The sequence below is a fragment of the Cnephaeus nilssonii genome, assembly GCF_951640355.1.
Source record: "Cnephaeus nilssonii genome assembly, chromosome: 13".
Classification (NCBI taxonomy): Eukaryota; Metazoa; Chordata; class Mammalia; order Chiroptera; family Vespertilionidae; genus Cnephaeus; species Cnephaeus nilssonii.
The window spans coordinates 68,904,694-68,932,593 of NC_137084.1; the positions used below are offsets into that span (position 1 = coordinate 68,904,694).

The 27,900-nt window shown below is 41.0% G+C and overlaps 1 protein-coding gene across 1 annotated transcript; it reads right to left on the bottom strand.

Moving 5' to 3' along the window:
* Positions 1-1,611: 1,611 nt before the first annotated feature.
* Positions 1,612-27,670, bottom strand: FDX1 (ferredoxin 1). Its single transcript, XM_079788749.1, has 4 exons — positions 27,318-27,670; positions 21,424-21,548; positions 9,801-9,930; positions 1,612-6,545 (listed from the first exon to the last, which is right to left on the bottom strand). Exons 1-4 carry the CDS (start codon positions 27,497-27,499, stop codon positions 6,431-6,433), a joined length of 552 nt encoding a protein of 183 aa, XP_079644875.1. The 5' UTR covers positions 27,500-27,670; the 3' UTR covers positions 1,612-6,430.
* Positions 27,671-27,900: the final 230 nt, after the last annotated feature.

Genomic DNA, 27,900 nt, shown 5'->3' on the forward strand with positions numbered 1-27,900 from the left:
AAATTAATGCCCCTACCAAAAAAATAAGACAAATGGAATGCTTCACCCAGATGGTTTGGCTCTTTGATATCTACAAACATTTTGAAAACACTTAAAATATTTTCAACTTTTCTGTGCAGTTGCATTAGGTGATGACTGTTGGCTTACTTGTTTCCTGTTTAGTTTTTCCTTTGCTCTCTCTCCAAATAACTTTTGGTTTGGAGGCCATCGTCAGTCCACAGAACTGGACTTGTGGCACAAAAAAGTTGTGTAATAACATAGACATGAGTGCCAACAGGTGGTTTCATAATCTAAGGCCTTGAAATAAGTTATCCTGCCGCTTGGCATGAATTCTGGACTTGGTGATGGACATCCTGAAGTGTGCACGTTAGCGTATCAAGATGAGGCTCTGGCCCGGAAGGGCGGGTTTCACTGGGACTGTGGGAGAGCTACGAGCCTGTGTGTGATTACTGCACAAATGCAGCCAGCCAGTCGGCTGAGAACTGACATGTTAGACAAACGTTTAACCCCTGGCAGAGGAAAGAAAAAACAAGAAAGTCAGCTTCCTGGGGCCATCCTCCCTTTGTCCTCTCCAATTTTAGAGACAGGAAGGGGGGAAAGAATCATCAATGTGAGAAACATCGATCAGCTGCACCCTGCATGCCCCCTAATGGGGATCAAACCCCCAACCAGGGCATGTGCACAGACCTGGAATCCAACCTGTGACCTCTTGGTGCCTGGGTCAACACTCAACCACTGAGCCAAGCTGGCCAAGGCTCTAAGTACAACTCTGAAGGGACCAGCAGTAATCTTTTTGCTTTACTTCCAAGTTTGGCTCATTTTCTAGTACCCAGGTCTTCAGACAACAAATCGTTTTTCCCTCCCCCAAGCCTCTCGTAAGAGAGCTTACTCTGCTGTCTCAAGGAGGCTCATTTGATCTTTGGACTTCAGTTAACAAGTAAGACTATTGGAGAGAGAACATTAAAACAAAACTAAGTCGAGTGTCTCAATATTTCTGTCTTTGGCTTGTTGGTTTGGGAATATTATGTAAACTACCTTCCCTTTTCCACCACTTTGGGGAATCCCCATCAGGATCAATAGGAAGCCTTCTGCTGAGGAGAAATGGCGGGGACTATCTGAAATACCTGATGTCAGGCACTTCCAAGACGAAGGAGCACCCATTTATCACGGTCCAGGCAGTGTCCCATGCTTCAAGGGGATGGAGTCCATGACACACCCACAGGACCTCAGCACTCAGATTTCAAGCATCAATGACCTACAAGATCTAAGACCAGCAGAGGGACCTGCATTCAGCCCATTCAAAAGCTGTTTCATCCAAGACGTGTTTAAACAATTATGACAAGTTGAACATAGTCCTTTTTATTATAGTGGAAATTACCTGATCTCCCACGTATCCTGACTCCTGTCAAGTTGGGGTTAGGATACAGGCTCCGTATACAGGCCTATACTGAGCTTAAGTATTCTCATCCACAACAGGTGACTGCTATAGGGCAGGATGCTAGAAGCACATTTCTTATAAGCCAAGGTTTTTATTAATTCGTGTATATATTGTGTACCTACCATGGGCTAGATACTATGATAGACGCTGCAGTTACAAAGATGAACACAACCTACTCCTCGCTTTTTTTTATATTTTTATTGAGTTCAGAGAGGAAGGGAGGAGGAGAGATAGAAACATCAGTGATGAGAGAATCATTGATGGGCTGCCTCCTGCAAGCCCCCTACTGGGGATCAAGCCGACAACCTGGGCATGTGCCCTTGACTGGAATCGAACCTGGGACCTTTCAGTTCACAGGCCGATGCTCTATCTATTGAGCCAAACCGAGTAGGGCCCACTCCTCACTCTTAAAAAGCTTAACCTATCAGAGAGAAAATACAGTACATGTGAGTTTTGCTCTGTGGAGTGCTATGTAACACATGTAGTAAATGCTAGAAAGGGCTGTCTGAGGCAGAGCGCGGGCACAGGGGAAGGACAGTAAAAACCACTGGGGTAGGTCTGGCTGAGGGTTGATGGTTTCAGAAATGACTAGTAGACAAAAGGAGCCAGGAAGGCACAATGGCCCCACTTAATTTTATAATACTCAAGTCTAAAAATCAAATGACAAAGAATACATCCAGATAACATGACGAACAAATGGGAGTCAAAAAGAGAGAGGAGGCAGACATTGATTAGGTGATTTATTGCTAACAGTTTTTGCAGAAGTTATGCCTCGCACTGTGAAGATCTTTCCTGACCACTTGTCTCCTGAGCTGCTTCTGGTAGGTTTAGGTTACCTTTTAACTCCCTGTTTCTGTTCTGTTACAGCCCACATTTACTTGTCTGCAAGTGACCACGCCTTCCACCTTCCAGCTGGTTTCCTAATTTTTCAGTTTCTAGAAACTTATAAACAGAAAAAAAATCTGATAAAAATAACTTGATATCATGTGAAGTGTTGACACATTAAAGGAATCCTTTTGTTGCTTAACCAGGACATTATTTCTATTCTTAAATATTTCTGTAATAAGAAACAAAGTTGATATGTAATGTTTGAATGTCTTGAATGTTTTATACTTAGAATAGGTTTCATACACTATTTTAAATGTCCATAAAACACATTATTATGTTTTTATTTCATTGAGTTATGTTATCCTATAAATAAGAAAGGCATCTAAACAAATTTTGATCTAAAATGCAGTTTACCTTATTCTTCAGAATGTATAAATCTTTCACCTTTTACAAAATGTAGTTAACCACAATATTTCAGGTAGTTTAAAGGAAGGAAAAGCAATTAGAAGAGTTGTAGTATGTAAAAAGAAAAGGAAAATATGGGAAAAATATAATGAATGTACGTTTCCCTTAGAAAACAATCTTTCAAGTGAAATGTCATAGTTCTAACAAATGCTGAGTGACCATGATAGAAACCACATGAATTACCACAAGAGCATTAATTAGTTATAAAGAAAAAGGAAAACTGTCCTTTAAGACAAAAACTAGGTAATATTTTCACAGTGAAAGTTAGACAAAGGTTTTGGAAATTCTTAGAATGGCTCACTTAAAAAACTAAACAAGCAGTTCTGAGTTACTTATGTGATTATAGGTTGGTTTTATCTGAGAAAACCACATAAAATATTAACTATTAGCACGTAACCAACAATTATATAAAGTATTACACCAAAGGAAGATACCTTTCTTGATGGCAAAATGACAGCGAAATGTAAACTAAAATTACACGGCATTGAAAGAGAGCCAACCGTTAAATCAACTGTCAAGAAAACCGTGGGGAGTTAGAGAATAAAACAAATAAACCATCATAATAAAGACACAAGAATCTTTCCAAACACCATATAACAGTAAAATCTAGCCCTTCTTAAAAAGATTAATGGTTGTTTTGGTGGCTTTAACCTTTTGCACTCGGATGTCGAGTGTGACTCGACAGGGTTAGCATTAGAATAAAGGAATCGAGAAAAAAGCAAGCGAGTGCAAAGGGTTAAAACATGTATGCAAATTCTTTGATACCCAGCTCTTCAAATGATGGGCCAGGCTTACTGGCAAAAAGAAAGTCAGAAGTGAGACTGTGTAGCTTCCATGACTAGGTCATTAAAAGGACAGCACTTCTGCCCTGGGCAGTGATGCTATTGGTTGAGCCTCATCCCATGCACTGAAAGGTCACCGGGTTCGATTCCTGGTCAGGACATTCCCAGGTTGTGGGTTCAACGGGAGGCAACTGATCAATGTATCTCTCTCACATCAATGTTTCTTTCCCTCTCCCTCTCCCTCTCCCTTTCTCTCTTTCTAAAATCAATAAAAACATATTAGAAGAAAAAAAAAAGATACTGCTTCTGCCTGGAATGCAGGCTTTCTCATGGTGCTGGCTCTTAGAACCCAGCCAACATTGTGAGGAAGCCCAGGCCACACAGAGGCCACATGTGGGTGTTCCAGTCAATAGCCTCTACTAGATCCCTAGCTGACACCAGCATCAACATGCAGTCAGGTGAGGGGATCACCAGTCTGCAGATGGCTGCGGCACCGGGCCGTCCCGTCTTCCAGCTTAGGCCACGGACATTGGGAAGCAGTGATGAGCCATCCTGCTGTGCACTCTGTGAATCCCTGCCCATACAAATGGAGATCATTGCGGTTGTAAGCCACTAAGTTTTGGGGCAATTTGTTTTGCAGTAATAGACAACTAACAGTTACCTGAATGCACACACTATTAAACAGGAAATAACTGTTTTGCAAACTGAAAACAATAATCTTTATACCAACAAATTTAGGATACATCCTCCATTTAATAAATTCGGTAGGTTTTATTTAAGTGATACAATTAAACTTCATTAGTATAAATTTTTATATTTTGAAATCTGAGAAAATTAGAATCTAAATTTTAGAGTGTTTAGGCTGAATGTCATCAGTAAGAGTTCTGGGAAGGAAAGTTTAGGTAATCCACAAAAGAAAGGGGGAATACTGAAGATAATTAAGAGAACAAATTATTTTAAAGTACTTCATAGTAAAGTGCTCTCCACATAGAAGGCACTCGATAGTTACAAAATGTCAAGTGAACATTCCCCTAAATTCTTCCTAATCATTTTTCACGTGTTAGTTTTAACTATTCTATTTGGCAAATTGGTCGGCTAAGTTCAAGCAAATTATTTGTGCATACATATATTTTATCTTTTCCTAATTAAAGGTGAGTTCCCTGAGGGCATCCTTATCTTTTTCACCTCTGTATTCCCCAATGGACACAACATAATGTTGTAGGTCAATTACTGCATTTAACAAATATTTGTGCAAATGATCAAACTACACAGATGTGCCTGCAGCTAACTCAAGGGTCTTATAGTTCACTTTTTCCTTTTATTTGTTCTGCCCTTCCCCACAATTAGTCCAAGCTAGTTGATATCCTATCTAATAAAGAGGGAATATGCTGACCCTCACAACGTCACAAAGATGGCAGCGCCCACAGCCAATAAGGAGGGAATATGCTAATTAACTGCCCCACCCTCAAAGATGGTGGCACCCACAGCCACAAGATGGTGGTGCCCAGTACCCTCAACCTGTCTCCAGAGTCCCCCAGTCTCCTCAGCCCCCCAAGCGCCCAGGGCCAGCCAGAGGCACAGGCAAGCCTTGGATGGCGGCTGCCCAGTCACCGAGGACCGCCCGAGGCTCAGGTAACCAGGGCCGACCGAGGCTTGCGCTGCCGGCAGTGGCAGCAGCAGAGGTGTGATGGGGTGTCATCTTCCCCTGATCACCAGGTCACCTCCCGCCCCTGAGGGCTCCCGGACTGTGAGAGGGGGCAGGCTGGGCTGAGGGACCCCCCTTCCAGTGCATAAATTTTCATGCACTGAGCCTCTAGTTTTAAATATTTACAAGAGACACTGCATACCCTTTTATATCATTTACCAGTGTACTTGGAGTAAAGATAAAGATATAAATGTTTGCTATGTGTAACTGGTCATCTGTGGTGATCAAGCCATTCCCCATATCTCTGGGACGATGCACGCTGCCGAGCTCACTGCACACCACGCAGCTCTGTCCTGGTGGAAGGGGGCTCGCCCCTGCCCAGCTGTGCAGTGCATGCGTCTGCTCATTTCCTTCTGCAGCTCAGGACAGAGAAAACCTAATCCAGAAGATCTCTATTTTGTTACAGGCAGAGATTTATAGATCAGCATTATTTTTTAAATATTACAAAGACACACCATTCTGCTTAGGACAGAAAAGAATAAAGACACCTAATTTTTTGTTCATTCCTCCAGTTTAGTCCCAACTTCTTTCAAAACACAATATAACAGTAAAACATAGCCCTTCTTAAAAAGTTGAGATCAAACTTTTTTGACAGAGTTACATTGCCTATGCTCAGACTTAAAACTTTTCACTGAATAAAATTTTGAAATATTTATTTATAAGGTTACAACTGTCTTTGAAATTAATCAGTGAACAAAGCAACAGTTTTTTTTTCATTCACATTCACACTAATTACTATTCTAAATAAGATATTCATAATTTCTTCAGTTTCAATCTAAACATTAAATTTGTAGTAACAGAATGTGGGTTCTGGTACAGATTTTCTAATTCACTGTATGGCCCTAGACAAGCGATCTTGGATCTCTGCCTTCACCCGCATCTCACAGGGATAGTGCCTTTTTAAACCTACTTTATAGGCAAATAGGCATACAATTTATATGAAAACATTTTGCTAAAGTTGCTAAACAAACATAAGGTAAAATATGTACCATTTTATCATATGTTTTCTAACATTTGATTTGCTTTTTATAATTTAAACAAAATAAAGATTGCATACTTATGGACTACAAAATTCAGTAGTTATATAAGGTGAATTACAGTAGTAAAGCAGGTCATAATAGTAAACCCATTCATCCATGCTCTCATTTAATTAAGAAATAATAATTATAAAAATAGGTAAAATTTTGTGAAAATATTCCCATTTATTCTATCTTAGGAGGTCTTGCCCATATCAATGGATTGTCTGGCATCAGACATGGCATCCGGTACTTGAACAGTCATTTTGTCCATAGACTTTGTCAAACAGATTTGGCAGCCCAACCGGGATCTGTAAAAAAAAGGGGGAGGTATGGTTTAGTATTAAGCAGGTATTATTCATAAAACAATCAGTTGTATAGAACATTTTCTTACTCAAAAAAGTTAAGAATTTATTTAACTTTTACATTTCTTTTAAGTTGAAAAAGATATTCAACTCTCAACTAGAGGGTAACAAAATGTGATCATAAAAAAAACAAAAGCCTAGTGGACCATGGCTTCATTTTAGTCTTTAGTCTCCATCGTCCACTAATTGTTTCACCAGTACTACTGCTTTTTGGTGAAAGTACTGACAAGCAATGAAATAATCAGAAAGCACAACAGTGGAGAAGAGAACTGAGATTTTAGCAATGCCAAGAAAATGACTAATCAATTCCCAGATAATTAAAACCATACACAGATTACAAGGAAAGTCTTTAAAACAAGAAATTTAGAATAAACACACATATAAGTCATCAATTATCAAATATATCTTTCCCCCACATTTTTAACATGTCTAAAACCCAGTTAAATCTTAAAATCAATGGCATCTAACAATCACTGCTACACTGGGAGGTGGCAGTCACATCAGCACTGCAAACTTGGTCACAATATTCATATAGGTGCCTCTTCAAATGAGTTATAAGAAGTATGTTACTACTACATATGTTGAATTTAACTACCAGTCAAACTTATACCATTGTAATTAGCTAGTTATTAATAACAGGAAAGGAGCAAAGGGGAGGCCAAACATTATAGTCGTGTCATCTGAGCAGCTTCACCAGGAAGCTGCAATTTCACACTCCCCAGAGAACCACCAGCCCAGCCCCTGCAGATCACTGGGGGAAGGGACTGGGTAAAGGGGAAGATGGGTGCGTGCACAGTGAGTCGGGATGACATAGGGAAGATGCCTGTCAGTCAAACCTTAGAACAGAGATCAATGGCTAAAGGGGGCAGGGCCAATGCAAACCCACAAAAATTTGGGTATACATAATCCCGCCAACAAAGGAGTCTCATTCACCTGTGTTCCCTCCATAGCCATATGGCCCTGAAGACCCCAAATGCAATGAACTAATGGACTGTAGCTAGAAACAGTAACTAAGCTAGCCTGATGCTGGACTGGATACTGCTCCAACATGAAACAAAAACTCAACACCGGCTATGATCTTAGCCTTGCTGAAAATGAAATGGGACTTTTTTCTTGGCAGGACAAAGGGAAATGGGACCTTGGAAACTCAGGGGTGTAATTCCACAAAAATAAAGCTTGCTACAGTATCTTATCCTCCCATGGGGACCTCAGAAATAAGTGCAAAAGGATTACAAAAGAAAAAATGAATACAGAAACACAGCAGAGTGTAAATTTTATATTCATAGAAATGCAAATTGATATTCATAGAGCAATTATTTGTCATTGGAAGAATAATTATAATCCCATTTTCAGAATTACTACCGGTTTTATTTATATTTTCCTTTTTTAACAATGATGTACAAATGTATGTCCAGGTAACTCAAAATAGCTATTTTACTCCGGTTTAAAATAACTTTGAGCCATATTTTTACTAGCAGTACTGTTTTCTTTCTTAGTGGCAAACAAAAATAAATGCCAGTCTTCAATTTGATGGAATGTGATATGGAAGTCTTGGTTTCATTAACACATTCATCAAACATTCACAAAGCATCTCAAGGCACAGTTCTAAATATCAGTGGGGATACAAAGAACAGCAACTCACTTCAACAGTTTGAACACCTCTTGCATGCTGGGCACCCAGGGATGCAATAGGAGGCAGCAGTGGGTTAGAACCTTAGAGCCAAACAGACCAGTGGTCCAGAATCTAGCCTGAATGTGGTGTGTACACCTTCTTAATGCCCCTCCCCAAACACTCATTTCCTAATCTCATCCTAAAGATGGATAATAAACAGGCTCCTCCCTGGACTATGTGGAGGATTAGTTGCTAATATCAGTATTAAGGAATGAATTTTCAATCAAATAGAAGAGATGAGACATATTTGCAAATAATATAACATATGAGCTGTGGCAAATGCCATAGAGAGTGAAAGCCAAAAGGTGTGAGGAGAAAGCACTTACACCTGTCCAGGGGAGATGGGGTTTAGAATGTGCTCTAAACATTTTTGTGAGGATAAGAAAATGTATGTTTTTAGATAAAATAGTTTGCTAAGCATCTCACAAAATTGTAGTTACATAATACACCTGAGATAAAGCTATTATTATTACTATTATTTTTAATTTTTTATTATTATTTTACATTAGGGTCACCAAATTACAGGTAAACACCAAAGCCAACATCACATAAGCCCTCATTATTTTGCCCCTCAAACAGTAAATCAATTAGCTACTTCTCCTGGCTCCAACCAAAATATTAGGTAATTTTTAAGAAAAAGGGATCACAGTCAGAGAAAGACAAGTATCACATGATCTCACTCATATGTGGAACCTAATGAACAAAATAAGCTGTTGAAAAAGAAGATCCAGAGACCTAGAAGCATGTAACAGACTGTGGAATCTCAGTGGGAAGGTGGGGGTGGGTGGGTGGAAGGGAAGAGATCAACCAAAGAGTTTGTATACATATATGCATAACCCATGGACACAGACAATAGGGTGGTGAAGGCCTGGGGTGGGGAGGGGCGGAGGGTGGGTGTGGGCTAGAAGGGGTCAATGGGGGGGGGGGAGGTGGGCAGGGAGGAGACATTTATAATACTTTCAACAATAAAGATTAAAAAAAAAGAATAAGGCATCACTTGATACCACTCACTTGCTACTTTAGATGTTACTAATTTTAAGAGTAATTCTACCTATTAATTAATAACAAGAATAACCTGACTGTAGTTTAATGCACACTTAGAAACAGAACTTCATCTTAACATAATTACTATTATATATTAAATATCTTTAAAAATTCTATTCTCAAGTAGGTAAAACTTTTCATTATAATTTCGTTCAATTATCTAATCTATCCTTCGATGATACCATAAAAAGCATTGAATTTAATCCCAATTCACTAAATTGTGATAAATAGTAATCCCTGGAATAAAAATAGACTAAATAAGATGTAATTTTTTACTTTTATAAAAAAGTTTTGTAAGAGCTAAACTCTGGAATAGTAAAAACAAAGAGAAATGTCACATTTTATATTCAAAGTTTGTAACTGTTACATATCTGCGCAGAAAGATCACTATTACACACACAGGTCTGGCCTTACATAGACGTGAACTAGTAAAACCTTTATTTTCCCAGACTATCGATACAACTGAAGTGGTCCTAAAATCTTACCTATCTGTTAGCCCATACGCCAGATCAAGCATGTCATTCTCCTCATCAGTGATTGCTTCTAATTTGTCGTATATGTGCTTTTCAAAGATGAGGTGGCAGGTAGAGCAAGCCAAGGTTCCCTCACATGCACCTACAAAAGCAACAGACATTGAACATACTCTACATTACACACAATTCAAACTGGGTTTGAATTAAAGTTAATTATTTCTACATTTTAGGATCAGCATTAGCATCCATAATTAAGACTTTATTTCTGAATAATAATGGAAATTAGGGACAAGCCCCCACCCCACCCCCCTACACACAATTTGAAATCACATTCACATATTATTTTTAAAAGGTTTTGAAGAGCTCAACACAATCTGTGAAGCCCTGTGGTATATAAGAGGAATTAGCAAGCAAACCTACAGTTAAGTAACGGTACATATTATTCTCTCTGTCTTTCCTTGTGATCAGGACAGAAATCAAGTAAGTTCACTTTAAGAGTCACATTGGTTTTAAATAATGAGCTATTTCTCCTGACCCAGTTATTGCTGAGTGCCTAGTATATGCCAGGTACCGTGAAAGGGGAACTGAGACATCACCTGGTTCAACCCAACTATGACTGAACCTGCTTTGCATATCCTTTTCCAGGGGTTACCCAACCTTTCCTTGAAAACCTCCTGGGAAAGAAATCCACGCCTGCATAAGCCAGCCAATTTTGCACTTGGCTTCTGCTCAGCTAGTCTGCAACTCTTACACCTACTGGTCCAGTACTATCCCGTGGAGTCCAATCCTTTTTCCCAGCTTTACTGAGACATAAAATAAAATTGTAAGCTGTTTAAAATGTGCATTGTGGTGATTTGATATACATATATATTGTAAAAGTATGCCTCTCATCCAGTTAACATATCCATTTTAAATATATAAAACTCTTGTGAAAACATGTTATATTCTCTTAGCAAATGTCAATTATACAACACAGTGTTATCAACTGTAGTCACGTTATACTTTAGCTCCTCAGACTTTATTCATCTTATACCTCAAAGTTTGTACCTTTTTATCCACCTCTCCCTATCTCCCTCACCTCTAGCCCCTGGCAACTTCTTTTCTGCTCTCTGTTTATGTGAAAATTTTATTTACTATTTAGTGAATCCTTCTTTTAAACAATGCTTTACATATATTTGAGATTGTTGTTCCTTCGCCAGACTGGTCACACCCCAGTCTTCCCAATTTTTCTTGTATGAGTTCTGCAACCCTTCCCTCAGCCTGGTTGGGCTCTTAAACTATGGCAACCAAGACCATCTGCCAAAATAGAATCGTGCAGAATTGTGTTCTCGTTAAATTCTACATTAAAAATAGTTTTCCAGCTTGTTTTTTAATATTAATTTTTAAAAAGTGGTGTGGCTCTCTTGGTTGAGCGTTGGCTCATGCACCAAAGGGTTTGATTCCTGGTCAGGGCACATACCCAGGTTGTGGGTTTGATCCCTGGTCAGGGTGTATAGGGGAGGCAACCAAGCAATGTATCTCTCTCACATCAATTATTTTTCTCTCTCCTTCTCCCTTCCTCTCAAATAAATAAACTATTTGATAAATAACAATAAAAACCATAACTTTGAAAATTACAGACTCCTAGGAGTTACTTAAGTTTCATTTAGATTCTCTTTTGGTCAATAAACAACACACAGAATATGTAAGAATAATGACTATCAATATCTAGTAACCTTAATTTTCCCGAGTGAACAGATCATTTTACTAAGAATGATTCCCTCATAGTTTAAACATTTGTTATTCATATTTTGTTATCTTAAAAAAAAACAAACAAGAGAGGCTTCCTTAAATGTTCATTTTCCTAAAATGTAATTCAAAGAAGTAACAAGACTAAGAAGAGAGAGAACATACAGTGAAGTAGAGGAGTATGTGGGCCCTAGAGCCAGACTCCCTGGGTTCGATATGATTTCACTTTTACTAAAGGCATCAACTTGGGCTACTTAACCCTCCATGCCTCAGTTTCCTCAACAGTGTATCCGCACCAATATATCATGTAGTTGTGAGGATTACATATGAGTGTGTACTTAGCATATGTACTTGCAACCACGACTTGTAGATAGTAAACACTATGCAAGTGTTGGTAATTAGTATTATTTGAAAGTTAAAAGAAATCTTGGAGTAATTTAACTTTCTCTTTATAAACATAATGAGAACTAAAACCGAGAAGTCAAATAAATACACTGAGGTCATGCTACTAGTTAGAGATGAGTCGTGACTTTCATCTAAGTTGCCCAATGCTGAGACAACTAGATCCTTCCACACAATAATCTAAGTCACCTTCCTTAAATATCAGACATAAAGTAAATATACACATATGTATAATACACAAATATATACACACACCAATTGGTTACTTGAACAAGTAGCTTAGTTTCCTGTTTTTGTGTAAATTTGAAATATTTCAAACAAAAGGTAAATGGATATACTTTACATAAGAAAAGGGCTTTCTCTACTTAAAAAAAGTACACACACACACACACACACACACACACACACACGCACTTCAAAAACCCCTGCAATAAAAAGAGAATGACTATGGTGCAGCTGGGCCAGGCTCTAAATCAGTGCTTCCCAACCTGGGGGGCAATTTGATTTTTAAGGGGGGGAATTCGAGGATGAGTTAGTAACAGTGAATTTTTTGCATTTCTTATGGTTCTAGGGGCTTCGTATACAGTATATAAGTATGTTGTGACATATTTATGCATTTCAGTTCTCTATTATGTTTTGAAACTTTATTTGCTATTTTTTCATATCACTTCATATTATTTTTTTTAACAATTTCTTAGTGATTTCTTCCTCAATACTTCAACTGTCCTTTCATTCTTTTATTTTTCTTTCATTGATGCCATGTTCTTTGGAAGCTTGTTTAGACCAAGTTAACAGCCTTTTAGGCTTCCTCCACGTGAATAGAAGTTCACTTTTTGAATAATAAGAATTATATGTCACGGGGGAGAGGGGCCATCAGGATTTTAGAGATGCTTAGGTGGGGCATGGCCAAAAAAAGGTTGGGGACCAGTGACCTAGATGGACCTACCACACTGTCGGCTGTGTCCTGGGCAAGCCTCTCAGACCTGTTTTCTTCTCATCTGTGTAAGAGATCGAGGAAGACAGCCTCTGAGGGCCTGCTGGCTCTAATATTTTATGACTCCATAGAGAAGTATCACCACTCTTAATGAATTTATCTACTAGTATTCAATAAATATATACTTATCTTGATTTCTGTTTTATGTTACCAATACCCAATACAAACACAAAACTAAAATAGCAAATCCCTCTGGAAATACTGCAGGCCAAAAATCAGGAAATCCAGCCTCCTTTTGTCTTCAAAATGTAAGTAAAACAATCCTTACAAAATATTCCCAGCAACTTTCTTCAGATTTGTTATTAAAATAACAAATCCTGAGACCTGCAAGCCAAGTATAATAGAAGATGCAAGGAAAACAAAACTCACAGTCTAGGGCAGGGTGAGGTGGGTGGGGGCTGCAGAGGCAGGGGACAAGGTTCCCTAAGGCGCCTGAACTTGTTCTATCAGCCCGTATTCTCCACCTTGTTTCCTGACATACTCGGTGGGTAGCACATGCTCAGTAACCGTCTTTCATGGTGAGTTGCCGCAGGGATGACACTAGCCAGGGGGTTATGAACACGTCACTCCTCCCAGATCCAGCCCCTGGAGAGAATGGTTGTAAACCTCTGCTATAGGGTACAAATAGCTGCTAAACGATTCTGAGCAGGAAAGTGACGTGGGAACTTTATTTTGGAGAGATCTCACTGCTGGTCGTGTGTAAAGGATGGATTTAAGATTTTTTTTAAAAAGGCAGAAGCAAAAGCCCTAAGGTTTCACAAGGGGGAGGAGGAAAAAAGGAAAGGAAGAATCAGAAAGGCAAAGGGAGCCAAGGTGAGACCCTTCCTAGAAAGGCAGTCAAAACAAAAATGTCTCAAATGGTAGACAGGGAACCAGAAGAGTGTGATGTCAGGAAAGATCAAGGAAAAGGAGAGTGCATACAATATGTTCTCAATCATCCTGGAATGGAGAGAAAAGTTCATATGCCCATAAATCCTTCCAGAAAAATTTAGGACCTTCCTTTTTGTACCACCTGGTCAGACAACATGCAGAGTTGCCATCCATCCAGCTCTTCATGCACTGTAAGCTCTCTCTTCCCTAGGAAACTTCAATTCTTCTAACCGTCTCTTAAAGGTTTTTTCATTCTCTAATATAATTTTATTGCCCTCTTATGAACCTTGCCAATTGTTTCCACATCTTGCTTAAGTTGTCAAGTTCAGAGCTAAAGAGAGTATTCTAATAAGAATTTGACAAATGTTGAGTATATACAGAAGGTTACCTTTTGGTTCCTATATGCAAAGTTCCTATTACACATTCTAGTCCCATGTTTATTATTTAAATAAATGTATCACATTCATGATCCCTCCTTATTTTATAGTTCCTTTCAAACGTTTTCCACCACAAGTTGTGACCAGGTATGTATTTCTTATTCTTCACACCAGGAAGAAACTAAAATATAAAAGAAACTTTAAGACAGAGTGAAATCAATTCAGCTTGGCTAACACAGGGCCAGAGAAATATAATGTCATATTGTGGAGCAAGTACTACTATAGAAAAAACTGCAGCAAAGATTTACAAGACCCCGTGGTACTTATGAGAAGAAATAGTCAATCCTACAAAACCCCAAAATAGTAAGAGCAGTTTTTTTAAAGTGTTTTTGAGATTTAACCTATATGTTCTATAAAAAAGTAAGCATTTTAAAGAACACTGAAGACATGTCTCTAAAGAATTTAGAAAAAATATTTCTTAAAACTTTCTTTATTGATTTTAGAGAAAGAGGAAGATGAGAGAGAGAGAGAGAGAGAGAGAGAGAGAGAGAGAGAGAGAGAGAGAAGAGACAGAATGGTTATTTCTGCACTCACCCCAACCTAGTTGTGCCCTGATCAGAAATAGACCCTGCCACCTTTCAGTGTATGGGAGGATGCTCCAACCAACCGAGCCACACCAGCCAGGGCATACAGAAGGCCAAGAGACTTATGAAAAAACGCTTAAAGTCACTGATCATCAGAGAGATGCAAATTAAAATGACAATAAGGTATCACCTCACACCTGTCAGAATGGCTACCATCAACAAATCAACAAATGACAAGTGCAGGGAGGATGTAGAAAAAAGGGAACTCTAGTACACTGCTGGTGGGAATGCAGACTGGTGCAGCCACTGTGAAAAACAGTTTAGAGTTTCTTCAAAAAATTAAAGATAGAACTCCCATTTGACCCAGTAATCCCACTTCTAGGGATATATCCCAAGAAACCAGAAACACCAATCAGAAAGGATATATGCACCCCTATGTTCATAGCAGCACAACTTACAATAGCTAGGATCTGGAAACAGCCTAAGTGCCCATCAGCAGATGAGTGGATAAAAAAGCTGTAGCACATTTATACCAGGGAATACTATGCAGCAGTAAACAAAGAAAGATCCCTTACCCTTTGAGACAGCATGGAGGGACCTAGAGAGTATTATGCTAAGCAAAATAAGCCAGTCAGAAAAAGACAAGTATCACATAATCTCACTCATATGTGGAATCTAATTAACAAAATAAATTGATGAATGGAGTGGATCCAGAGACATGGAAGCATAGAACAGAGTGGGGAATCTTGGAGGGAAGGCAGGGGAGGGTGGGTCGGTGGAAGGTGATCAACAAAGAACTCGTACCATATATGCATAACCCATGGACACAGACAATAGGGCGGTGCAGGCCTGAGGGTGGGGGATGGAGGGAGTTAATGGGGGGGGAAAGGGAGTAAAAAAGGAAAAAAAAATTTAAGTTTGAAATCATAACTATTATATTTTCCAACAACAATGGCATAAAATAGTCATACATATATTCCCACTACCAGAATAAGGTGCAGAATGGACAAGAGTCCCTATAGTATGGAGGTATGTGTAGTATGGAGAGAGGGAGAAGGAGAGAGAAAGGGTAGGAGAGGGGGAGGGGAAGGGGGAGGTAGAGGTGACGGTAGGAGGTAGAGGTAGAAAGAATATGTGTGTGCGCGCGCACGTGTGTGCGTGCGTGTGCATGTGCGTGTGTGTGTATATGTGTGTGTGTGTGTGTGTGTGTGTGTGTGTGTGTGTGTGTGTAGTGAGTATGCCCAGGAAGTTAAGGTGTTCTTGACCTGACATTAGAAGTTGCAATGCATTTTCTCATAGAAACCAAACTGTAAATGGTGATTAAGTAGTTATGAAAAAATAGATTCCTTAGGGTTGGCCTAAAAATGTTTTCCAACAGGAAAAACAAATTCCAAATGCTAGGTAGTTGACCTGAATATGGACTTGGAGAATAAAATCTGTTCATAAAATGGGGAATATCTATTGTTTTTATTCTTATCACAAACACAGGGAAAAAACTCTATAAAACAAGCAATGGGAGGCAATATATAAAAGGAAAAAGGATACCAAAGTAACAACCACTACAGAGTCTTCAATCTAAAACTGATAGCTGACCAGAATAGGAGTACACTAATATAATGGCATGTGGAGAGATGGGGACTGAAAGTGCAACAAAAGTTATGGATTTATGCTTAAACACAGTCCCAGAGCAGTACTGGTGGCTGTCAGCTTTTAGCCAGTGTGGCTCAGTTGGGTGGAACATCGTCCTGTATACTGAAAGGTTGCAGGTTCAATCCCTGGTCAGGGCACGTATGAAAGGCAACCAATCTATGTTCTCTTTCCACACTGATGTTTCTCTCTCTCTCTTTCTCTCCCCCTTTCCGCTTTCCCCTCTCTCTAAAATCAATAAGGGAAAAAAAGCATAAATAAATAAATAAAAATCAATAAGCATATCTTCTGGTGAGGATTTAAAAACATAATAATAAAACAAAATCAATAAAAACATATCCTCAAGTGAGAATAAACGAAGTTTGATCTAGCATAGCCAGAAATACATTATACAATAGGAAGTCAATAAACATGATAGTAATAAATATAGATTTATATAAACATTATCAGGATTTCCCAATTTGAATAATTTTTCTCAAAACAAACATACAAAGGATATAGGTAATGTAAAGGGGAAAAAATGGTCTGAGATAATAAACTAGGTAAATTTGATCAGAGAGCTGTAACTGCCCCCTAGTGACAGAATACTACAATACACTTTGAAAACTTAGTTCATAAAGTTGGAAATAAGAATGCTTATACATTTGTTGCTTCCAAAATTTCTAATTGTTCCTTTTTACTCATTTATCCATTCATTATTTCACTTCATATACAATAAGGGATAAAACAAGAATGATTTATCCTTCATTGCAGTGCCTTGGGAGAAAGATGCACACATCAAGAAATATATAACTAATAGATTGTGATAAATGCTATGAAAGAAATGAACAGGATGCTGTAATGGAGAAAAATGGGTTCAGGCTAAAAGAAAAACCCTACTTGGAATTGGGCAGTGGGACAAAGCCTCTCTAAGGAAGAAACATAAAGTGAGACTAGCCCTAGTCAGTTTTCTCAGTGGTTAGAGCATTGGCCTGCGGGATAAAGGGTTCTGGGTTCGATTCTGTCAAGGCCGTGTATCTTGGTTGCAGGCTCCATCCCCAGCCCCAGTAGGGGTGTGTGTGGGAGGCAACCAATCGGTGTGTCTCTCTCACATGGATGTTTCTCTCTCTGTGTCTCTCCCCTCCCTGCCACTCTCTCTACAAAATCAATAGAAGAAATATCCTCAGGTGAGGATTAACAACAAAAAAATAACAATAAAATAAATAGAGACTAGACAGATACAGGATTTTCAGGATGGGGATTGGGGAAGTGCCCCAGGCAGAAAAAATTGTAAAGTGTATACAAAGCCTCAAAGGTAATGGGTGAGTTCAGCTCTTGGGAAAAGGCCAGCCTGGCCAAAGTGAGAAATAGAATGAGTATAAACGGGGTGGAGGGGTTGCAGATGGGGCCAAACAATGCAGAACCTTGTAGGCTAGGGTAAGGAGTGTGGATTTTATCCTAAGTGAAATGGGAACTTGCTCATGGTTTTAATCAGGGGACATGTCTGTCGTGTATTATGACAGATTGTCCCAATTGCGGGGCTCAGAGCAGAAGCAGATCAGCACAGTTCAGGTATACGGTGACAGGCCAGCCCCAAGTAGTGACTGTGGAGATGAGAGAATAGGACACACTTTAAATAGGAAACATGCACCCTAGCTGGTTTGACTCAGTGGATAGAGCATCGGCCTGCAGACTGAAGGGTCCCGGGTTTGATTCCAGTCAAGGGCACATGCCCAGGTTGCAGGCTCAATCCCCAGTGGGGGGCCTGCAGGAGGCAGCTGATCAGTGATTCTCTCTCATTGTTGACGTTTCTCTCTCTCTCTCCCTCTCCCTTCCTCTCTGAAATCAATAAAAATATATATATTTTAAAAGTCTCCTGTTTCTAAATAAGTAAATAGGAAACATACTTTGGAGGCACAACTGACAGGAGTTGCCGTGGGACTGGAGGTAGGTGATGGGGGAGAAGGAAGCATAAAAGCACTGTTTTCAGGTTTCAGCAGCTGAGTGATGCTCATTACTGACAGAAAAGACTTGCGGAAGGGCAGGTTTCAGTTGGGGGTAATCAAAACCTGTTTAAATATTGACTTTAAAATATCTGTGCAAATTCCAAGGAGATGTAAAAGAGGAAGCTAGATCTGTAGCCCAAGGCTCAGAGGGGATGTCTGAGCCAACAAAGTAAATTTAAGTTTATGGGCATCTAGATGGGATTTAAGGTCACAGAAGGAAGAGATCTCTCAGGGAGAAACTGTAAAGAGACTTTGTACTTGGTCAGCCTCCTTTGATATGGTGTTCATCTGTGAGTATGACTTATGACAGGGCAATATTTAAAGGGTCTCCTGTATTCGCCTTGAGGAATTAATGAAATAGCTGCCCCATGTTGTTATAAGAATAGCATTTCAGGCTTCTTGATCTCTTCTTTTCATCTTTATCCAAGAAAATGATTTAGGCTTATTTCTTATCTTTTGTGAACCTAGATTAGCTTGTCTCAAGTTCACAGTTACATGACAAAATTCTGGACTTGTTAGGATCCTTTTTCTTCAAAGCCTCTCTGCTAAGTCTGCATAAGGGAATGCAGGGAAGTCCTCATCAAACTACTGAAGACTGTATAGGCCAAGTTAAAACGCCACAAATCTTACCATTCTTACTCAGTAGGCACTGTGCTAAGCACTCTACTTCCAATATCCCATGAGGTTAGAACTATTAGAATCCTATTTTACAGAAGAGGAAACTGAGACATAAAGATATTAAGATGGCTTGCTCCAGGTCTCATGGCTTGTAATGGAAAATGTTAGTTTATGAACCATAATCTAAATGAAAAGTGAAACTGTGTTATTAATAATAGCTATGTAATAAATAATAGCTAGGTTTTATTTTAAGCATTTGCTTTTTTAAAGCTACTATAGTCCTGAGGATTATGAACCATAATCTACCTGATTCCAGTCTATTCTCCATTGCTATGCTATGTACTACTTTTCATTTGTGAAAAAATAATTCAGAGAAACTAAGTTTAGTTAAAAGTGTAGCTAAATATGAACTCATACAATGGAAATCAATTATAAACAAATTTTATAGAACTCATACTATACATAAATTATCACTGAGGTCTTTATCTACATAAGTCATTCTTACTCATGCTATGTATCTGAATCATGTAGAGCAGTGGTTGGCAAACTCATTAGTCAACAGAACCAAATATCAACAGTACAAGGATTGAAATTTCTTTTGAGAGCCAAATTTTTTAAACTTAAACTATATAGGTAGGTACATTGTTATTAACTTAATTAGGGTACTCCTAAGCTGGCCTTTGCTAAAAACTCAAGGGGCCAAAGAGCCGCATGTGGCTCGCGAGCCGCAGTTTGCCAACCACTGATGTAGAGCATTTTAGAAACATATCTGCAAGGCCCAGCCAGTGTGGCTCAGTCGTTGAGCATTGACCTATGAACCAGGAGGTCACGGTTTGATTCCTGGTCAGGGCACATGCCTGGGTTGTGGGCTCAATCCCCACCAGGGAACATGTAAGAGGCAGTTGATCAATGATTCTCTCTGATCACTGATGTTTCTATTTCCCTTTCCCTCTCCCTTCCACTCTGAAATCAATAAAAATATATTTTAAAAAATATACATACCTGCAAAACTCTCCTCTCTTCTTATACTATCCAGGGTGGAACACAAATGATGACTGCACTTTTAAAAGTTATGTAGATTCTAACTCCATCCCAGATAAGAACCACTTCATTAGACTAAAAACTCCTTAAAATTGGTACTATATCAACTATTTCATTACCTAATTTCTAAAACAGTTCATACAGAAAAGATGGCTCTTAGAGAAAAAGGCATAATGAATTAGAGACTTTGGCTTGAATCTTAGCCCTCTCACTTGTACGACCCAAGGAATATTAACTTCTCTGAACCTTAGTTTCTTCATCTATAAAGTGAAAGTTGGTTTTTTTTTAAATCTACCTCTTAGAGTTGTTACAATCACAGATAACATGTACTGGAATGTAGTATGCGCTCAACTGGTAGTTGTTCTAATTAATCCTGAAACTGACTAAACAAATATCTGATTTAAAAATGCAGCATAAATACTCAGTGCACCTCTGGACAAAGTCCACTCTGTAAAGTCACCTGAGTGAGGACAGTCTTCCAAGAGCTCACAGCCCAATAAGGGAAAGGGGCATTCTCTCTAAAAAGGAAGCTGTGATGAGCCTTCACAGGGAGGTGGATTTCACGTATCACGGGGAAATGGGGAAAAGGGAAATAACTCTGATGTACCAATGGTTCTCAGAAGTGCGATGTGAACTGTGCCCTGAATGAAGCATAGTCAGATATGCTCGTTGGACCTTATTTCAGGCCAATGGTTCACAAACTTTAACATGCATCAAAGTGACATGGAGGGCTTGGTAAAACACAGAGGGCCCTACCCCAGACTTTCTGACTCAAAAGATCTGGAGCGGGGCCCGAGAGTCTGGATTTCCCAAATGACCTGATGCCAATAATCAAGGGAACCCTCTTCAAGAACCATCACTAGAGTGCTTGAGCAGAACTGACAAGTGCTAATAGCTTTCCCTGGCAGCATCTGGGGCGTGGCTCGTGTGAGTGCTTAAGGACTATGGTCAGAAATCTAGACTCTAGAAATAAAAACATTCTCCATAAAAACCATTTCATCCCTGATAAGAGGTAGATAAATTACCCTTCCTGGAAAGGTAAGCTAACACTCCAAAATAAGTTAAAACTATTTAATTACCTCTTGTAATATGACATTTATTATCTGTAACCAGTTATTTTTCAACTCCAACAGCTATTTCCTGGATTTGCATTAACACAGGTAAACAAGGTAATGAGGCGACAGATATTGAGGTACAAAGCTAATCAAATGTACAAAGAATAGAAGTACAGTGTTATTCTTATTCTTTCAAAATGAGAATATAACTCTAATACATCCTGAATTTTAATATTTTACTCTGTATGGTATAGGTTAAAATTTTTCAAAAGAACAGTGTTGAAACCTATTCAATAGTTTCACGTATAAATTTTAAGGACTCTTCCATACTCACCAAAACCATCAATATCTAGATTATTTTCAATCACAACATCTAGCAGAGAGTCACCGATTTTTCCTTTGGTTGTTAATATTTCACCGTCACGGTTTAAAAAGTGGACTGTTATTTTATCTTCTGAGCTGGAAAAGGAAGCAGTCCTTTATTAATTATTTTCAAAAAATACTTTAAAATAACTGTTTTAAGAATTGGTAAGGTCATATTTAAAAAAAAACTTGTAAGGTCAAAAGAAATAGTGGTGTGTGTGTGTGTGTGTGTGTGTGTGTGTACGCACATGCAAGCAAATGTGCTTTTACAGTATTTTCTTTTCTTTCCAAAGTTCATTTGGGAAGAAAATGCCATAAATACCAAAAAGGCATGTCTATCTGCCCACCTACTAGGAGAGCTCTACTGCCTGAAAGGAAATGAAAACTAGGCCATGTACTTCCCCATGCACTGTGTCTCCCGAGTGGTCATGGTTATGGGTCACAGTCATGTGAAATCATTATCATGAAAGTCTATTTTGCTCTCACACAGCTCTCTGAAAAACAATCTCTATGAATGTGCCCCTAAAGACTAGACCACGGTTGTGGTGAGCTTTGGAAAAGCAAAGCACCCTGCCATCAATAGGCAATTATGCATGTGTCTGGCAGGTACTGTGCTTACAGGCAGCAGTCAGATAGTTTTCTGAGTATTTGAACATCTTACTTTGGTCTACATTGTGTGCTCAAAAATCAAAGGGACTAGAAAATATTATTTGTTTGTTTGTTTGAATCTGTGGGAAGATAAATATACCCCCTTATGTGCTTTATTATAGGACTAGAGGCCCAGTGCACAAAATTCATGCATGGGAGAGGTGGGGGAGGGGGTGTCCCTCAGCCCGGCCTGCACCCTCTCCAATCTGGGACCCCTCGGACATCCCTCTCGCAATCCGGGACCACTGGCTCCGAACTGCTCACCTGCCTGCCTGCTTGATCGCTGCTAACCACTCTGCATCCCAGCCCCCAACTACCCCCCCACCGGCCTTCTCACTCCCATCTGTCCCCCCTTGCCAGCCTGATCACCCCCAACTGCCCGCCCCCCCACCGGCCAGCTCGCCCCCTACTACCCTCCCCTCCTGACCTGATCACCCATAACCGCCTCTGCCTCGGCCCCGCTACCATGGCTTTGTCCAGAAGGTCTCCCGATCTAATTAGCATATAACCCTTTTATTAGTATAGATATTATATTATCTATCAACCAGACTTAAATTTCTTTCCCTTCTCACAAACATCAAAACAAAATTTGGGAAAAGAAATTATATAAGTAACTAGATCCTTATCCTTCATCATTGATCATTATAATTTTTACCTCACAATTGAAAAGATGTACTTCAGCTTAAAATAATTAGTTGCAATTTTCACTATTGCCAGAAGATGGTAATAGTCCATATCAAAGAAAACTTTAATATAAGTAAAACTTGGAATTAAATAATTCCAGATTTATAAATATCTTCCAATTTATCAAATCCTCACAAATGAGGCAACTGAAGTCCCTATCAGATAATGGCCTCCCTAATATTCCAACACTGAAAAAAGAGAATTCCATTAATTAAAAATTATATAAAATACTAGAGGCCGTGCACCGGTGGGGTCCCTTGGCCTGGCCTGTGCCCTCTCGCAATCCGGGACCCCTCGTGGGATGTCGGAGAGCCAGTTTCAGCCCAATCACCGAAGGCCAGGCCAAGGGACCCCACCCGTGCACGAATCCATGCACTGGGCCTCTAGTATGCATATAACATCTTTGGTTTATCTCTTCCTCCCCCTCCCCCCTCCCCGCTTCCCTCTGAGATTCATCAGCCTGTTCCATGTCTGTGGTTTCGGCTCTGCGTTAAGCGTCTGCCCCCTGGTGGTCAGTACGCATCATAGCTACCAGCCGGTCAGCCGGTTGCTTAGGCTTTTATATATAGAGAGGACTGGTGCACAAAAATTTGTGCACTGGAGGGGGGTCCCTCAGCCCACCCTGCCCCCTCTCACAGTCTGGGAGCCCTCAGGGGATGTCCTACTGATGGCTTAGGCCCGCTCCCCACAGAGAGGGGCCTAAGCCCAGTCTGGCCTCCCTCTGTGGGAGGCAACTGGGCTGATCAGGGGAAGGCGCTGCCCCCATCACCCTGCAGCTGCTGCCACTGCCAGCCGCCAGGGCTCATGGCTGACTGAGCTCCGGGCCTCGCAGCTGCTGTGGCTTTGTCCGGATGGATGTCTGGAAGACTTCCGCCCTAATTAGCATATTACCCTTTTATTAGTATAGATATGTGAAAGTCCCTCAAAAGTGCTTGCGTACTCCAACTATTTTTTTTTCATAGAAAAAAAATGCTTTAAAAATAAGTATTCTGAATATTATTCTTGATTTTCCAAATACAATGGCAGAGAATGAAGATACTCTGGAGGCAGGGAAACCACTTTGTATATTATTAAAAGGGCACAAACTAAGCAAGGATATAGGAGACATTATCTTAGATATTCAGGAGGTAGAATTAAAAGGTTCTGGTAGCATCAATATAAGATGGACTGAGAGAGAGAGAGGAAAGAAATAGTGTTGAAGTTTCCAGCTCGGGCAATTAGGGGGTACAGTTTAAAGTAGGGTTAACAAGATGGGGATATGGAGCTCTGGGGAAGATGGAAATGAGTTTGAGTTTAGACCTGTTTAATTTAAAAATAGATGAGAATGTCCAGAAGCCAGATGGATCAGAGCCCAGCAGAACAGTCTAGAGATCTGACATTCACAGATGCCTCGTAAAAGTACAACAGAGAGAATTCCATCATTTGTACTCACTACCGCAGGCCAAAGGTTTTAGGGCTGCTATTCTTCTAGAGCACTCTAGAGCTAAGTTCCAGCAAAGGAATTCGAACTCTTTTACATCAGACTCCTCTGTAAAAATGGGTTAACAATGTATGCAAAATACATAACACAGAGTAGAGCTCAATAAACACTGATTAATAACTTTTAAAGTCTCAGTCCTTTTGTTGCTAAGAAGCCTGAACTGCTGCTATGTATGTACAGCGTCACACAAAAACTGCAAAGCAAGAGTATTAATAGGTTTACCAAAGGACAGGAGAGGGAGCAGAAAGGTAATTCCATAGTTAAAAAGTACGGAATGTAAGAATCAGATGTAGATTCCAGCCCTGGTTCTGACATATACTAATTAGATGACCTTAGGAAGCCACAGTGACTTCCCCCAGCTGCTGAGAGAATAAAGGAGAGAAAGTTTATGGCAACTCCTTTTCCTTAAAGCGGTACGCACGTACTTTATACCCAAGTAACTCTAACCATTCACTATTAATAATTGGTGTTGGTGGGTTTTGTGGATTTCTCCCTCAATTCTAAGAACTAGCAAGAAACTTTTAGCTCTTCCCAAATAGGAAGATTTCATACACTGGGAAATAATGGTGATCTTCCCAAATTTTCTTTCATCAATTAATCAGCCAACACCACAAAAAAAACTTTGTTCTTCACTTGTTACCCTTTACTCACTGCCATTTATTCTGCTCAACCGGACAGTTGGCAGGGGTTGCTGTGCTGACGTTCAGGGAGGGGAGTTAAGCTGCTGATGCTCACTCTTTCACCATACAGAGTAGCCTGGGCCCACTGGTCCAAGAAAAGGGGCACCCATCTCGGGCTCCCTACTTCCTTAGCCACCTTAACTCTTCCAAATGACCCCAAGGGATAGAGAATTACCAGCTACTATGGTGCTCAAAAAACAAACAAAAACTATATGAATTTTAGTCCTAGCTTTGCCAGCAGCTTGCTATAGAGTTTTTATTTTCATTTATCTACCTCCCAAAATTTTCTTAAGAGTCAAGTGAAATAATATATGGAAAGCTCTTTGCAACTTAAATCACTACAAAATATAAAGTATTGTGTCAGGGTATTTTGGAGTTAAAGGAGATTTTCAACTCTCAATTACAGATAGCTTATCTAAATGTTCAACTTCCAAGTCAGAATGACAACTTCTAGACTGCTCTGTCCAGTTGACCTTTGTGTGTTCTCTACCTGTGATCTTCTATACAGCAGCTACTAGCTACTGAGGACTTAAAAAGTCAACCGGGGCCCTGGCAAGCGTGGCTCAGTTGGTTGGGCGTCATCCCATGCACCAAAAGGTCACTGGATTCCATACCCAGTCAAGGCACATGCGGGGGTTTCAGGCTCCATCCCCAGTAAGGGGCATGCAGCAGGCACCCCTTTGATGTTTCTCCCTCTCCTTTCTTCTCTCTCTAAAATCAATTTTTAAAAGAAAAACATTTTTTTAAAAAAAAAGTTCAACTGGGAAACTGATTCTTTAATTTTATTTAACTTTATTTTAAACAGCCACGTGGTTAGTGGTGATCAACTCTCAGGTAATAGCTGTAGCTCCAAGTCTGTGATAGGAAGCACAAGGCCACAAGGCCTCAATAGAAAAGCAGGACTGTGAGGGAAAAGAATAAATGTGTGTCCCTTTAAGACAACTTCATAATACCCAAATCCAAACATTAAGGTCGAAGGAGATAATTCCTATTTACAAAGGCATTTATGTTCCTTTAAATACTAATTACACAAGTATGTTCAATACATGTCCCAATTTATATAATTTTTCAAGAAAGCATCCATTGTAGAAAACAAGGCATCTGCTTGGAGAGAGGTCAGAAGCAGGGAAATGTACGGGAAATAGGGGCAAATGCATCCGGCTCACCTTCTCTCTTATTCCCCTCACAGTTAATGCAACAAATTTCTTGAGCACCCACTATAGAGTAAGATTAAGGAGAAATGGTAAGTCCTACACCCTATTCTCAGGTACCTCAAGAAGAGATAAGGCAGAATTCAAATCCAACAGTTTCTCCCTCCCTCCCGGTCTAGCTTCCAGCTACAAGCCAGCAGGGGCAGAGAGCATTCTGCATTACATAGGGTCCCATCACGCTCCTGTAGCTGAAATAAGTACCATCTTAGCTCTAATTATGTAAGGAGATCGTGTCTTTGAAAAGCAAATATGCCCAAGAATACAAAATATCAATGTATTTTGGGGAAATTTTTTCACATCGCTTTCAACATATACTACACAACAACACTAGCTGCCCTGCCTGTGGAGTAGCCATACTCTATCTCACTGCTTCACTAATAAACTTTTTTTCACTTTAAACTAATATACACACACACACACACACACACACACACACACACACAAGGCCTGAGCTGCTGCTGCTGCTACCAGGTAACATCTTCTGAACCAGAAGATGACCAGTATGTCCTGCATTCTCTCATTTATTCCCCAGTAACCCTGTGTGACCTGTGCCATTGCTCTCCTCCATTTACACCTGGACAACTGGGGACACGGAGAAGCGTAGAGATTGCGGAAGCGGGTGGTGAGTGCCAAAGCCACTTCAAAACCCCGAATCGCCCCTCAACGCGGGGCTTTCGGCGCTGAGTCGGCTAGGAGAGGGCGGGAGCCGGGCACGGAGTGGCCATTCCCCGACAAACGGACGTTCGGACGAATGGAGGCAGGACGTCCCCACGCTGCAGGAGACAGGCCCGTAGAAACCTGCAGGCCCGGCTCGCCACGGGGCGCATCTCCGAAGGTCACCGCCGGCTCCGGGCAGAGCAAAGGTCAGGTCCCGCCAACCTGCAGCAGCAGCAGCAGCAGAGCGCCCCGCTTCCCGCGGGCACCGGAGGGCCCGGAAGGGGAAACCGGGGTCCCGGGTCCCCGTCTCCCGCCAGGCGTCGGCGGCTCGGAAAGGAAACTGCGCCAAGTCAGGGCCGCGGGGCCCGAGCGGAAGCGGGCGGAGCGGAGCCCGGCGCCCGGCACCCGGCACCCAGCGCCCGAGGAAAGAAGCGGAGCCCGAAATCGGGCCGGGCCGCCCCGGAGGAAGGGACCCCGACCCCTCGCGCGCCGGCCCGCGCCTCACCTGCAACGCGCCGGGGCCGACAGGCTCAGCGGCCGCCTCGCCGCGCCGCCGCCCGGCGCCTGGCTCCCCGGGAGGCCGCCGGCTCCCACGCGGGCCCCGGCGAGCAGCAGCCACCGCCGGGCCGCGCCGCCCAGGGCCGCGGAGGAGGCGCGCAGAAGCCGGGCGCCCCCCGCGGCGGCCATAGCCGGCGGGCCGGTAACTACCGGATGCGACGCGGGCGCACCGCACGGCCGCGAGAGGCTCCCGAGTGCGGGCGGCAGCTGCGAGCGTCAGGCCGGGGCCGCGGGGCCGGGCGGGCTGGGGCCGGAGAGGCAGCGCGGACGCCGGCCCGCGCCTTCCGGTGCCCTATAAACCCGTTCGCGGAGCGCGCGCCTCCCCCTTCCCACGCCTGCGGGACGGGCTTCTTAGGGGCGGGGCTAAGCACTTGGTGTTGGGGGTGTGTGCTCGTTAACACAGTGACCAGGTCTTGTCTTTTTTTTTTTTTTTTAATCTATATTGTTTTTTAAAAAACATATTTTATTGTATTTTATTGATTTTTTTTACAGAGAGGAAGGGAGAGGGATAGAGAGTTAGAAACATCGAT

Coding starts and splice junctions, on each gene's coding strand:
- FDX1 (XM_079788749.1), bottom strand. CDS start 27,499: ATGGCCGCCGCGGGGGGCGCCCGGCTTCTGCGCGCCTCCTCCGCGGCC. Junction 21,549..27,317: donor TCGGCCCCGGCGCGTTGCAG/GTGAGGCGCGGG, acceptor TTCCTTTTCCAG/CTCAGAAGATAAAATAACAG. Junction 9,931..21,423: donor TCTAGATATTGATGGTTTTG/GTGAGTATGGAA, acceptor TTGCTTTTGTAG/GTGCATGTGAGGGAACCTTG.